Source organism: Neofelis nebulosa, chromosome 7, assembly GCF_028018385.1.
Source record: "Neofelis nebulosa isolate mNeoNeb1 chromosome 7, mNeoNeb1.pri, whole genome shotgun sequence".
NCBI classification, from domain to species: Eukaryota; Metazoa; Chordata; class Mammalia; order Carnivora; family Felidae; genus Neofelis; species Neofelis nebulosa.
The window spans coordinates 3,331,594-3,345,935 of NC_080788.1; the positions used below are offsets into that span (position 1 = coordinate 3,331,594).

Below are 14,342 nucleotides of genomic sequence, written 5' to 3' on the forward strand. Positions count from 1 at the left end.
TTACTGTCAGGATTCACAGCACCCTCTGGGATAAGCCCATGCTCTCTATAGAAGAAGCCAGAGGAAAATGAGCAGCGGCAAGGGAGTCCAGGGTCCTATCGGCTCCCGTCACGTGAAACAGAAGCCGTGAGACGCCTAAAATCTCTCTGCATTCTCCTAGCCTAACCCTTCATTTCCTCGAGAAGCACGCCCCTGAAGGGAGGAGAGGTAGGTACCCAAGGTCACTGAGTAGCTGGCCAGAAACACGCCCAGGTCTGTCTGACACGGAGGTCTTGACTCCTTTATGTTGTGCAGCTGGGGAACCCTGGCTCGTTCATTTGGATGAACTCCAGACTCCAGTGTGGGACAACCGTAAGCACCTTGAAGCCTGGGAATACCCGGATCGGATCCAGAACCTGCAGAGACCGTGTCTGCTGTCGGGTTCTTTACAGAATTTAAAAATGCACTCCCAGAGAAACCTCGGGCTTCCTTCCTCGGGCTCTTGCCTTTTACTGGGGTTACAGAACTTCGAGGTAACACCCAGAAAAAACAAACATACCTATCTATCTAGCCATCTATCTGTCTATACTCCTCTAATGAGGCATCTAAATCCAGATCCCCTGAAACTCATTCAGGGACAGCAAGTCCAGATCTAGAAAACAACAGAAAGCCAGGAATACACCAAGTGTTTTCACTTGCGTATGTGGGAAAAAAAGTGCGTGATCAAAACCCTTTGGGAAATGCAGTGGCAGGGTGGAGGGGTGAGGAAGAGGCTCACCAGGCACATACACCCTAGTAAAGGCTCGAGGAGCCCTGCAACACAGAAGCCTGTCCGACCTCCCCAGTGTGTCTGATGGGGGAAGACCAGCGCCCTTCTCAGTCACATGGCTGACGAGTGCCGAGCTCAGCACAGGGCCGGTCTCTGACTCGCAACAACTATTTTCATCTTAATACCTTCAAACTCAATGTCAAAAGTAGGGAAAAGAAATCCAATGTCCCTCAGAGGGGGAAGAAAGCCAGTAAGCACAACTGGCCCGCCGTCTTCAGCCACACTGTGCCTCCCTGACTTGTTTCCCTGGGCAGAAAAGGGGCACAGAGAGGGAGACACGGAATCCGAAGCAGGCCCCAGGCTCCGAGCTGTCAGCACAGGGCCTGACATGGGGCTCGAACTCATGGAATGTGGTATCATGACCTGAACTGAAGTCAGATGCCCGACTGAGCCACCCAGGCACCCCCTAAATGATCTTTCTGATTTGCCCCTCAGTCCTGAAGCTGTGCACAGGACGGACTCCTGCTAAAGCATTAAACCATTCATCCCAGGCCTTCCAAAATATGCTCCTTCATTTCAGGCACTGGTCTAATCAGCAGAGCACCAATCCTTTTTTTTTTTTTTTTTTTTTAAATGTTCCAGGCAACTGGGGAAAAGAAAAAGTTGGAAGACCTGAAGTTAATCATGGGAGGCACCTTCCACAAAATTTCTGCCATTAGGGAGTTATGGGAAAATAATGTCTCCCTTGCCCGTGAGTCCTCCAGTTATAAAGCACCACAGATCATCGTTTCATTTGAAGACGCACATCTGTCACGAGCACCTGCCAAAGATCCCTGCGAAGAGGGAAACTTCCCGTAAGGCCACATTCAATCCCCAAAACACTGGAGATGTTGGCCAACACACACACGGAAAGCTGAGGAGAGAAAACGTGCCTTCAAACGAAGGAAGAGACACACTCCTCTCGTGGACGATGATGTGCGCATCACACAGGCGTCTTTATGCCCCAGCACACCGGGAGAATGCTACTTCCCACAACAGAAGTGTCGGGAATACAGGCAGAACCGGGGCCATGAGACCGTGTTTCTGAGGACATCGCCTAGAACACGGAACACTCACGGACATGAATTTACCCCAACTATATGGCAGCCACAGGCTTCCACAGGAGATCCCACAGTCGTCCCTTTTTATATCTTAAATTAATGCATAAAATCACCTAAGATCAACCGATATGGCTTATTTCACGGAACCACGCGATGCATTTTCTCTCCCATCTGCTGACAAGGGAACAGGTCCCAGCAGGAGAACTGAGCGTGTGCTCATGAGAAGGCTGTTACAGGAAGAGATCACGGGTGGTTGACCCCGCCAGCAAAAATGTCAAACGTGAGGTGGTTTAGGGAGGAGGGAGGAAACAGTGATCCACATGCAACCCTGAATGGCCGACAAATGAGGCTTCTTGCCGCACGGCCCATCCCGAAGTCCTCTCCAGACTCCTCCCAGCACGAAACAGGTCAGACCACACGTGGGCCTCCCCTGGCTACGCTTTACCTCACCGGCCCTGGGCTCTGTGTGTGCCCACCGACACCGCAGCTCAGCCCGTGGCCACATCCTGAACTGACATCACGTAGAGCTTCTCCGCCTCTGAAACCCTGCTGCGTGGGGAGTAAATCTAGTAACGACACGTCCACGCCGTCTTGATTCGTCCATCACTGGCATTTTCGCTCAAAAGGATGTATGAGTAGGAACCAGGATAAAGAAGCCTTGCGTAAGAAAAAGGTCGACTTCGTTTCTCGGAACCTACGTAAGGGTTCCAAACTTGGCAACTTGCTTGGAATCTGTTTACTTCACCCTGGAGGGAAGGTCAGGGACCATGGCCTCTTATTCAATTTTACTGGTCGTACGTGCCACGAATAAGGTGCGGGTCCCAGGGTCAAGGAGCTGAGTGACAGCAGCAGCACACCTTTGACCAGGACAGCACAGGGGACATGGGGCTAGAAGGATGTATGAACGTCATCTTTCTAAAGATGAGGCAGCCTTGAGCATCCTCAGAAGCAGAGAGGATGAAGTTACAGGAGAGAAGACACTCCACAGGACCCAAGTCCAGAGCACAGCCCTTTCGTGGTAACAGGAGAAGAGTAAGCAAAGATACTAATACCATTACATTTTGGGGCGCCTGGGTGGCTCAGTCGGTTGAGCGTCCGGCTTCGGCTCGGGTCATGATCTCGTGGTCTGTGGGTTCAAGCCCCGCGTCAGGTTCTGTGCTGACAGCTCAGAGCCTGGAGCCTGCTTCGGATTCTGTGTGTGTGTCTCTCTCTCTCTCTCTCAAAAATAAATAAACATAAAAAAAAAAAAAAAAACAAAAAACAAAAAACAAAAACCTACTACCATTACGTTTTGAGGTCTGGCAAGCAGCTGAATCTTTTCCATTTGTGGGACCCAGCAGGTAAGGATGCCAGCTGAGGTTGAGGGAGGGGAAGGGAGGTGGGCGGGGGTCCAGAAGGAGGTTCAAATGGCCCGCTGGAGAGAACGCACGAGACCCAGCAGAGGAGAGAGGGAAGAGGAGAGAGGGAAGTGCCACAGCCCCGCGGACCGGCCGGGAGGAAAAGGTGCAGAGCTGGCTGTGCCAAGGATCAGAGTTTTGCCAGGAGAAGTAAGACCGAAGGCCGAGGGAGCAAAGACACCGAGGACCTTGGAGAGACTGCCGGCAGAATGACAAATCCGGGCTGTCAGAGGCCGGGAGTGAATGAAGGGCACTCATGAACATCATCAAGTCAGAGAATGGGTGCCTGACCACACAGGTGAGAGCGGGAGAGAATCAGGACTGGGGGCAAGGGAGCCTTCGATCCTGAAACGTCACCATGGGTAGTTCCAGGCAAGGCTACAATCTAGAAAGGAGCCCCGACAGCGAGCGGGTGGAGAAGCAGGAGCCCACGCTGCCAGAGACGCCACTGTCGGGCATGATGAAGGTGAACTTGACAGATTTGGGTAAAAAGGGAAGTTATGAGCCAGGCCCCAAAGTCACTAACAAGCAGGCACCGTCATCAGGAGCCGACTAGCACAAGAAAGACGAGAGCGGTTAGACGGGATGAGTCTCAAAAGAGATGGGCTGTTAAAACAAGGCTGGAAGAATTAAGCTTTGAACTAGGACCAGGGAACGAAGAGAATGGCAACCCCGCGTCTCACCCCAGAGACAGTTGCGGGAGGAAGGAGCAGCGTTCACCAGAAAGAAGGACAGGCAGAGCAGCGTCCTGGGAAAACAGCCTGGAGGCGGCGGAGAGATTGGCAACGACAAGACGGCAAGGAGGCAGGGATGCCGGTTTCCCTTGGAACGTCTGCAGAGTGTCAGTTTCAGGAAGGAAAGGAGCAGAGGGAGGCTGACAGAGGGCGGTAAAGCCACAGAAACGTGCGGAAGAGACACTGGAGAGGCTTCCATCGAGGGCAGTGACCGAGCGCAGCGGGCACGTGGTTGACGCTGGCCCCAGACATCTGTACGTAGCCCCCGTGATCCCTCGTGGACGGGAGCCGCCGGCCTTGGGAGCCGCCGGCCACGGTCTGCACTGACCCGCCTCCTCCAGACCCGGGCCCAGCTGAGCGAGCTGGGGGTGTAAGCACGTGGTTCCCAGGACCACTGCCCCATGCTAGCCACTCTCTCCCCGGGAAAGTTCCTGAAACTCCGCGAACTCCACTCGGTACGTATGTAAAATGAGGGTAGTACGTGTCTCCAGGGCCACTGTGACGATCACACAAAATCCCGTATCTGAGGCTTCCAGCCCAGGATCCCACGCACCCATTTTCTTACGCCTGCCACCAACGGAATGCTTCACAAAGAAAAGCGTTATCTGAAGAGGAAAATGTTTGACCTGCAGTCAGACAAGGCACAACGGAGCCCGTCCCTCCCAGCCTCCGTCCCACAACGAGGACAACCATCGGGACTGTGGGTTAATGTTCACATTTCCGGAAGGAAAGGGAAGCTACTGCGTCTGAGTGAGAAGAACCTTCTGGTGCATGCTGGCCTCGTGTGAATGTGGGTGGCACGAGTCCCCTCCCCTGGCCTGGTCTCTGGAGATTAAGAGCAGGTGAGCCCGCACCACGCCCTGCCTATTCTTGGCCTCCGAGCCACACGTGGCTGCCTCCCGGCTGGATCCGGAAAGTCCCACCGAACCAGGTTGTTAGCTAGCGTATGCCTCACGTTACAAGCGGAAAGCCTAAGAATTAAAGTCCACTACAATTTGTCCTACATGGTGCTTAAAAGAATTTTAAGTTGCCGGTAGTTTAAAAATTGGAAGATTTTACCAAAATCTCAATGCCACCTTTTCTTGGAAAAGCCTCCCACAGAGCATCAGTTGCTGCGGCTGAATGGCATCCGGACATCCCCGCCTGGAGGTTACGGGGTATTTCGCACGTGGGCACAATTCACTCCCTAGCCCTTAACGGGCCTACCCGGATGGCCTTGCTCACGTAGAGGTGTCCGCACCAACGCCACCTCGAGAACCGGGAATACGGTGATAATCACATCTGACCGGTACCGTAGTAAGCAGTTCATCATTTGGGGGGGAAATTTAGTTAGAGACCTCACAGCCTGCGTGTGCATCTACGCACGCACGCGCGCACACACGAGTACGGCTGGATTGGACGTAAAATGTGAAAACGTAACGTGGTAGAACTGGACATCCGGGTGTTCCATAATGCATAGAATTTCCTATAATACACACAAATGTGAAACGTGTAAATTTATTTAGAATTTTCTCTTTAAAGTTTATCACTCTGAGAGAGCGAGCGAGCGAGAGCACGGAGGAGGGGCGGAGACAGAGGGAGAGAGAGAGAACCCCAAGCAGGCTCTGCACTGTCAGCACGAAGCCCCACTCAGGGCTCGATCCCTCGAACTATGAGATCATGACCTGAGCACAGGTCAACGGTCGGAGGCTTAACCAACGGAGCCACCCAGGCACCCCAATTTATTTAGAATTTTTAAAAAGATGAATTGGAACGAACACTTCATTTCAGAAGTCCTAGGACAGCAATATTTATGTACCGGTATAAAGAATGGCTATAGAACAGAAATGAAAGCAAACGTGCCTTGAGACTCTTCAAAGAACAGTCCACGAATTTCAAATTATCTGACCCACTTAGACATCGCTCTCATCTTCATCTGAACTCTAGGCTAAACGATTCAAAGGAATTACATCCCCTTAGAATTTTTTTTTTATAGAAAGTACGTTGCCAGGAGTACGTCCTAACTCTTGACCGGGTAAATGTACGATATCCCCGTGGGAAGGACACAAAGAGAGGTACAAAAGAGGAAAATAACAAGGTTTAACAACATGGTCCCGACCCTTGAAGCAAACTTTGGTGACAAAGGTAAAGACAGGAGGCTCCACGTTCTTCTCAAGGAAGAATTAGGTCCCTGGAGGACGATATAGAAGGTGATACTGTATCACCTTCTAGAACATGCTTGGGTTTTCAACAGCATTTCTAATACATGCCTGGGTTTTGTAAGCCTATTTATTTACTCTAAACTAGAAAAATACTCTTTTGATCCAAATAAGGATTTGAAAAAATTTTGGAAAGCCGGTTAGATCAAGCGTCAGAACCAGAAAGCACTTAGAAAAGAATCTCTGTGCTAAATGTTAATTAAGAGGTTATTTGGAGGGGGGCAGGAAGAAAGGGCAGACACAGGAAACAAAAACCACCCGTGGAGTTTCTGCACCATCAGGTTTCCCTCCTCCGGGAGGAGGTCCCCCTCGGATGGCCCCACGTTCACGGCAGGAACACCCTCTTGCAGAGAATCAGGACTGAGACACAGATAGGAGCGTATCTCGTGTCTGAGGCGTCTGAGGGCACGTGCCCCACTCTTTGTACGTGTGGAGAGGAGACTGCGCACCAGCCGTCAGGTGTGACAAATGTCTACGCCAGAGCCCCCGCCAGGCAGTCACGCTCCCAGAGAGACACAGCTGACACCTTATGACTCCGCACTCCCATCGGCACTAGTCAGACTAGGAGGCGGCCGTCCGACCCACGGGCGGCCCATCCACAGGAGCCACCTCTGCCCGGGCCTGGCAGAACAGATAAGCCCGGCCACATCTTGCTCCTGAGAATGTGCGATCGGAAACACAAGAGAAAGCAGCAGTAAGCAACAGAAACAGGATGAAAAAACAGAGTTCAGGTCGAGGGGAGTTTCTGCAGACGGGGACACTGAGAGGAGGGAAAAGCTGTGACTGAGAAAAGACTCACAGGGTAACAGAGACAAAGACGGAGAACGAAACCCAAGGGTACCTAACGGTGGAGCTGCAGAGGGAAGACCCTTAACTTGTCCCAACGGTACCTGGGGCCGTCTGGGAGCCAGAATCAACGTCTGCCTTCCATTTCCATGAGCCGGCACTCCAATTGACACTCCTGGTTTTCAGTTTTCAGGAACATTTCTCCCATGTCATAGCACACACATTCTTTCAATAAGCCAACCCTCCGCAGCACATGCGGGCTTAAGCCTCGGTTCTGTGTGGCCAAGGGAGCGCATCGAAAACAGTCTGGGAGTGAGGCGCCCAAGGTCAGAGCTGAACAAAACGGAGGGCAGACCATTCAACCTCCAGGGCCCTAGAGCCGGTCTCCTCCCGCACGAAACCAGAGGGACCAGTGGACTGGAATGGGCGAGTGGTATCGATAGAAAGTAAACCGTGATGCTTGCAAAAGGGGGTGGAGGACCTGGAGACAGAATCCAGAAGCTGACCCGAGAGGAATCATCCAAGAAAGAGAGACGAACGGTCCGAGTGTGGAAAAAGGCAGGCTGCAAAGCTCGTGAGGTCTATAAAAATAAGGGGAGGTGGCAAATAAACGGAGCGCCGCCCCATTGGCTGGCTCACAGAAGGAGGACATACCTTTTAAAACGTGAGAGGTAGTTTTAAAAACAGAAGCCATTACTTTAAATATTAAACACGTGGGATTCACCAAGAATACCCAAGAGCTTCAAGGCTGGTTTAGCACAAAAATATTTTAAAGACCGGCGTCAAAGACAATACAGTCACACCTCCCAGAATATTCCTGGGAGTCGGTGTCAGACATAGAACACTGCGGAAGACGAACCACAGATCCATTAGGGAAATGAAACAGAGCTTTATTATTTTCTTCTAATTAAAAAAATACACATTTTGTGTAAAACTTCCAAATGGTACAAAAGTAAATGTTTTGAAAACTAAGTTTCACATAACGCGGATACTGGCGTTAAGGCTTCGGTACGTTGCCTTCCAGACATCTTTATCTGCACACTTGGTATTTTATTCCCAAAACACACTCCCATCTTACACATATTTACTCTGCAACTTGCTTTTGTCAACACATTTTTTCTACACGATAACATACAGATCAAACAGCGGTTTGCACAGCTGCGTGCGTTTCACAGCACGGATGTATCAGTTTACTTGGCCATTTTCCAAAGGCAGACACGAAGGCTGTCGGCATTATTTTTACTAACACAGGCTTTTTGGTGAGTATTCACATGTATGTCATATACTTGTATGACTACTTCTGTCACATCAGTTCTGCAAGTGTTACTGTCAAAACGACATCCCGATTTAGGGGACAGCAAACTGTAACGAACATGGCAACCCAAGCGAGTAAGATTCTAAAGCCAGTACTGAGGCCACAGGACAGAAGAGGGATCCAGCCAGGAATGGAAGGCTAAGGCCTTGCGACCCTCCTGGTGGAGAAAGCCGTACGATCACCCGGGGGGACGTGGGCAGGTGTGAACTGCCAGCTCTCCACCCTCGGGCCGGTCAGAGGTCCCCACCTGCCTCCGAGTCTGGACAGCCTGACTCTGGCATCAGATCATCAGAGGCCAGAAGGAAATTCGCGGAGTACAAAGCATGGAAACGGAAGCGTACGCTTAATCCGGAAACAGAAAGGAGGACACCGAAGAGACAAACTATTTTTCTTTAAAACACAGATTGATTTACCTTTGGCATAATGTAGGGAAATGGCACTCGACTTCATAGTGATCCCTCGAACCTGTTCGTCTTCTCTGCTGTCCATGTACCTTAACTGTAAAATGCAACATACGCATCCTTACTTCCCAGTGAAATGCTGACACTAAGACGGTCTGAGCTGGACTTGTGCTTTAAACACATCATTTTTAAACTAAAAGCCCTTCGTAGCTTTTTAACGTGGGGAGGGGATGAGGAAGGTGAGCTGCCAAGGGAAGAGAGCGGACGCCCCGAGAGACAGCACCACGTTCCGCACGCATTCCGGTTCCGCACGCCCTCCCCGGCATGTAGCACGCGGGGGCCGGTCGTCCTCTCCCTGCTCCTAGGCTGTCTGACGGAGTCTGGGCAAACACTGAAACCGAAGATCTCTAGAAGCATCAGGAGCCTTCACTCCTTTTTCCATGATCAATGATAAACAAATACTGATAAATGATGATAAATGATTATTTTTTTAATTTACATCTCTCCGACTGTCAGTGGGGTTGAGTATCCTAGTTTGCCACACTGGCCATGGGACATTCCTCTTCTGGGACTTTCCTGTTCAAGATTTTTGTCCATCTTTTTAATGGTTATATTACAGACTTGTTCTGTTCCGGACAGAAGTTATTTACAGTCCCTGAATATTAGACCTTTGTCAATTATGTGTTATTACTATTTTCTCCCGTTTACCAGGCTTGTCTTCTCACTCTTTTTATGGCATTTCCTGATGAACAGATGTTCTTACGTGCAATGTACTCGAGTTGATCGAACCTACATAACGGGACGTACTTCTTCGTCTCATTGACGAAACCTTCTCTTGAGGTCACAGAAGTACTTTCCTATATTCTTTTCCCAAGTTTTATAATTTTGCTTCTCACATCCGACTGTTTCAATTACATGCTGATTTCTGTGTGCGATGTTAAGGAGAAGTCCAATTTTATTTATTTTCCCCGCAGACAACCAACTGTCCGAGGACAATGCGTGGAGAGGCTCGTCTCTTCCCTACACATCGGAAATGCCAGCTCTGTGATCAACTCCACTGATCATATCCTCAACTCACTGGGGGAAGGAACTGCTCTATTTTTCTACTGCGAGTAACTTACGCTCGCAGCTACAAACAAAGATCTCTTTAATTTCATTTCCTAAGACACGATTTTCATCACGACCCTCAGACTCCAGCTGCCTTCAAGTTCTTCCGGAATCCGGCATTCTCTCCACCAGGACTTTTCCTCTCCTGGGGCCTCCAGGCAAATGCTCCCCCCGAATCGAGGACAGCACCCAAATCAGCCCCGATCCCCTTTGTCCACTGTGCTCCCCCACCTGCCGGCGTCTCCCCAAACCACACACTCGTCGTCCACAGAACCTCACGCCCTGTGAGAGCTTCCACAGCTGGGCCAGCCGTCACCGGACTTGTTACAAAAACTCATTTCTGCATTTAGGACATATTACTATACAGCAACATAAAATACCTTTCTCAACATCTATATTATTATCTTGCTAAATAGACGAGCAGCTTCTCAGACACATAAACTGGGCTTTGCACTCTTCCTGGATGTCTACGAATACATCACACTGTGGACAGCTGCTACCTAGTGAAAGGCAACAAGACTTCATCGAATGCAACTACTTACCTTGCCTGCCAAGCGGCTGGAGATGATCCCATTGCTAGATATAAGACAGTCGGCCAGAGTAGTTTTTCCTGTTAAAATAACAATAGTAATTCAAATCTATTACTTTTGCTAAAGAGGAAGGGTGATGTATCCTATCTACAGAATTAATTTATGACCTTAAGAACTGGTTAAGCCAAGATTTCCCAGTTACCTGTACTGAGTGAAGTTAAGACATAATAAGCATTTCAAAGAGTTTGTCTGAACGGAGTGTCACCTGGAAGGACACAGATGCTAGGGCTCCAGAGGGCTGGCAATCTGTAGCTCCAACCCGTGGATCTCATCACCCTCCCCCGAAAAGTCATCGAGCAACTTTTTTTAACCGAAGCATAACCGACAGAGTAAAATGCAGACTCTTCAGCGACGAGACGAACTACCATGCCAGCGACAGGAGAGAACGTGTGACGCGCAGCGTCCACGGTGGCCCCTAAACTCTGTCCTACGAGAACTCGATCAAGTATCGCTACATTGATCGTGTGACAGCCCTAACGGCCATGCCACAAACTGAAGCTCTCGGTGGCCAGAACAACACGACGGCAGAACACTCACGCCCGTCTCTGGACGGTACACGGCATACGACGTCACCAAGGGACAACAATATAACCTGCCACGTGTCCCCAAGGATGGCCCGAGCTGGCACTTGCCAGTTAAACTGTCTTCGGGAAACACTTATGAGCAAAGCAATCCAGGAAGCTCACCCTCGCCTCCCGTGGAGGGCAAGCCCGCGGACGACATCGGCCACAGCGCAGCTACGACCGAGGCCACCCAGATCCGGACGCACACCCCAGGGTCTCCTCCGGGGTAAAGTCTGGACTCGGGCACACACTGAGTTTCACACGAGATTTTACAAAGACTACACAGTCTGAAGTGCAACAAACAGATAACTGTTTAAAGAATGCTGGGCTGAAGTGACAAACGGAGGGTCTTTTCTTAGGACAACCAAGTCCCCGGTACACTCTAAGAATTTTAGCAAAGCCACGGAATGGGTAACCGTACAAACCAGACAGCAGTCAGCGGGAGCACCGAAGAACACACGTGCCGCGTTCTCCGTGTGGCGCGTAAATACTGTGTGTTCGCACAGGCCTGGGGCGTCACTCCCCCGCCGTCCAGCGGGTACCACTCTAGGTCTGGCAGGCAGATTTCCCCGAGGACGTCAGGTGCTGAGAGAGCACCGTGTTTCAGCACTTTGGCTGTATCCCTGGGACCACACACCACTGACCTGCCACGTGCTTTAATTCACGAAGCAAATACACAGACGTGGACACACACCCACACTTCAGTCAAAGCTCAGGTCCTCGCAATGGGAGCAGCACAACTACACAAACCCGTGGGCGGGCGTCACCCACGAAGCGACCCCACCAGCCCTCTCAGCTCCCGTGCTACTCCGCTGCGGCCGTTCCGCCCACAGCGACAGCCACCTAACGGACCTCTCTGCCTTCCGTCCACACTGAACGCTCCCGCCGGACCAATCTTCCCACGGTGTTGATTACAACAGCCCTGCTTTATTCTGCTCTCCCGGTGGCTCCCTGCTACCCAACGGCAAACGTTAACCACCAGACTCCCGACAGGGCCTGCACCTGCCAAGGGTTCCTCGTCAGTGTCCCAGGTAACCCCCTCCGCCCCGTAAGGCAGGCCCAGTCTTCCCGGTCTAGACGCGGCACGCTGACGCTCCCAAGGGCGAGGTGACTTGAAAGGGAGTTCCGACCGACCCGGGCTGTCTCACTCCAGGGCGGGGGCGCTCACCCGGATCCCAGTCCTAGGCGGCACGAAGCGCTCTGTGAGCTATGGCCCAGGCGGCCTGGTCACGTTCCCCTCTCACCCCCTCACCACCACACCCGCTCCTCTGAGCCGGCTGCGGCTACTGCAGGAGGAAGGGGTGCGAAAGGGAGAGCACGCTTAGCAGGAAGCAACGCGGTGGTGGAAGGATGGGATGTGTCAGCGGCGCACCATCATCCCCTAGCTACCTCTGCGCTGCCCGCGTCCTGCGCTTCGGTCACACGCGTTCCCTTCTCGCCTACTGACGCCGTCGCCACTTGGAACGTGCGTCCCCATCTGCCATCTTGAGTCCCCCTGCGAGGGTCACCTTTAACACCAACTACGCTGTGAAACCTCTTAACCCATCCCTGCCCTCCCAGCCCTCCAGCTGTCCCGACCCGCGGAGTCCACCCTCTGCCCCTCACCGTGTGCTGCCTCGACCCCCCGATCTCCTCCAGGCCTCCACTGCTGCCCCAGTCACAGGTTTCTGCCCTTCCCACACAGGCAGCAAAACCCCCCCGAATCTAGCAGATGCTCAAGGAACACCCGACGAGTCAAACAGAATCGCATCACACAGGCTCTGAGACACTATGTCCAGACTAGACTTTTTCAGATTACAAAGCCATTTCAAGAAAAAAAAACCCCTTGGGGCACCTGGGTGGCTCAGTCGGCTAAGCGTCCGACTTCGGCTCATGTCACGATCTCGCGGTCCGTGAGTTCGAGCCCCGCGTCGGGCTCTGGGCAGATGGCTCAGAGCCTGGAGCCTGTTTCCGATTCTGTGTCTCCCTCTCTCTCTGCCCCTCCCCCGTTCATGCTCTGTCTCTCTCTGTCTCAAAAATAAATAAACGTTAAAAAAAAAAAATTTTTTTTAAAAAGAAAAAAAACCCCAAAAAACAAAAAACGCTTATTTCAACAACAACAACAACAACAAAACCTCAAGGTCTCGTTTAAAAAAAACACACAATGAAATACACCGCACCAAAGAATGCTAATCGCTAGTTCGCCGCGTTCATTTCAAACGCTTTTATGGCCGGGGCGCCGCGGACATCAACCTTCCAAAGGAATACTGGCTTCTCCGCAAGCGTCAGGCTCAACAGCCCACAGCGTCCCCTCCCCGCTCTGACACATGTGCAGACACACCCCCCAATGACTGAAAATAAGCCGTTCCGCAATGAGTCTTACCGTGGTCGACATGAGCCAGAATGCAGATATTCCTGATGTTAGCTGTGTTTTTCTGCAGCTGGATCATCTTATCCAGACTATTGAGCACCATGGTCCTTTCTTTCCTGGGACTAAAAATTAGGGATGTGTTACAAATGGCACATGGGCTAAACACCAAAGCCTCACATCCACCTCCACCCACCCGCCCCCCCCCCCCCCCGTAATGTTGGGAACTGACAAGAGTTCCCAGGTCCCTTAACCCAGGCGCCCGGTGAACGCCTGTTGAAGGGATACGCCCGGCCATCAGATCCAAGTCCACTCTGAGCCTCTGAGCGAAGGCCACAGCACGCCTGTGGGACGGAGGTGGCTCACCCTTCCGGGACTGGACCGCCGCGAGGAGTCACGCAGCTCGTCGGGGCGGTGACAGCAGTTAACTGCCCAGAGGCAGACCCTACGCGGGGAATGCGCGCCTGCAGGAGGGAGGGGAGACGCGGACACCCGTCCCCTCCGCTCCTCGGTCCTTCTCCGAGCCCCTCGTCCCAGCACCCCCGCTCGCTTTCACCCGACACCAAAGCAGCGGCTGTGTGACCGCCTACCCAGCCCGAACAAAGTTTCGGGTCGCACGTTCACTGGCCCCACAGGTGCACTGGAGTCTCTCCTTGCTCTCAAAAGAAAAAGCCCCCACCCCCCACCCCGTCCACTTTCTCTTCCCCTCCCCGGGGCCCCGCGTTCGTGGTCTCCAGGATCGCGGGTCCGCAGGCTCGGGGAGGCGGCGGCCCCGGCGTGGGCGGGGGGGGGGGGGGGGGGCGCCCAAGGCTGCGGGAGGCGGCCGCTCCCAGCCACGCTAGCCCCGGCCCCCCGAGGCCCCCGCCGGCCGAGGAGGACGCCGGCGGCCAACGCAGGCCCGCACTCACCAGCTGCGGCCGCCCGGCTCAGCCCCGCTCGGCCACCGGCCCCGCCACACCACGCGCGTCTCCGGCGACGCCTGCCCTGCGGTCCCGGACGCGCGCGCACGCTAGGGGCGGGGCTCCCGGGCGCACGACCTCTGACCCGCGCGCGCCG

General features: G+C 52.7%; 1 protein-coding gene across 2 annotated transcripts in view; it reads right to left on the reverse strand.

Moving 5' to 3' along the window:
* The window catches only part of EFL1 (elongation factor like GTPase 1), a 122,320-nt gene extending 108,013 nt beyond the window's left edge, over positions 1–14,307 (reverse strand). The window contains exons 1-4 of one of the 2 annotated variants that reach the window (XM_058736398.1): positions 14,195–14,307; positions 13,302–13,411; positions 10,329–10,396; positions 8,692–8,776 (exon numbers count right to left, since the gene is read on the reverse strand). In XM_058736398.1, the coding sequence (XP_058592381.1) occupies positions 8,692–8,776; positions 10,329–10,396; positions 13,302–13,392 (244 nt within the window). In that variant the 5' untranslated portion in view covers positions 13,393–13,411; positions 14,195–14,307. The remainder of the gene's footprint in view (positions 1–8,691; positions 8,777–10,328; positions 10,397–13,301; positions 13,412–14,194) is intronic. The other variant, XM_058736399.1, reaches the window with a different exon arrangement.
* Positions 14,308–14,342: the final 35 nt, after the last annotated feature.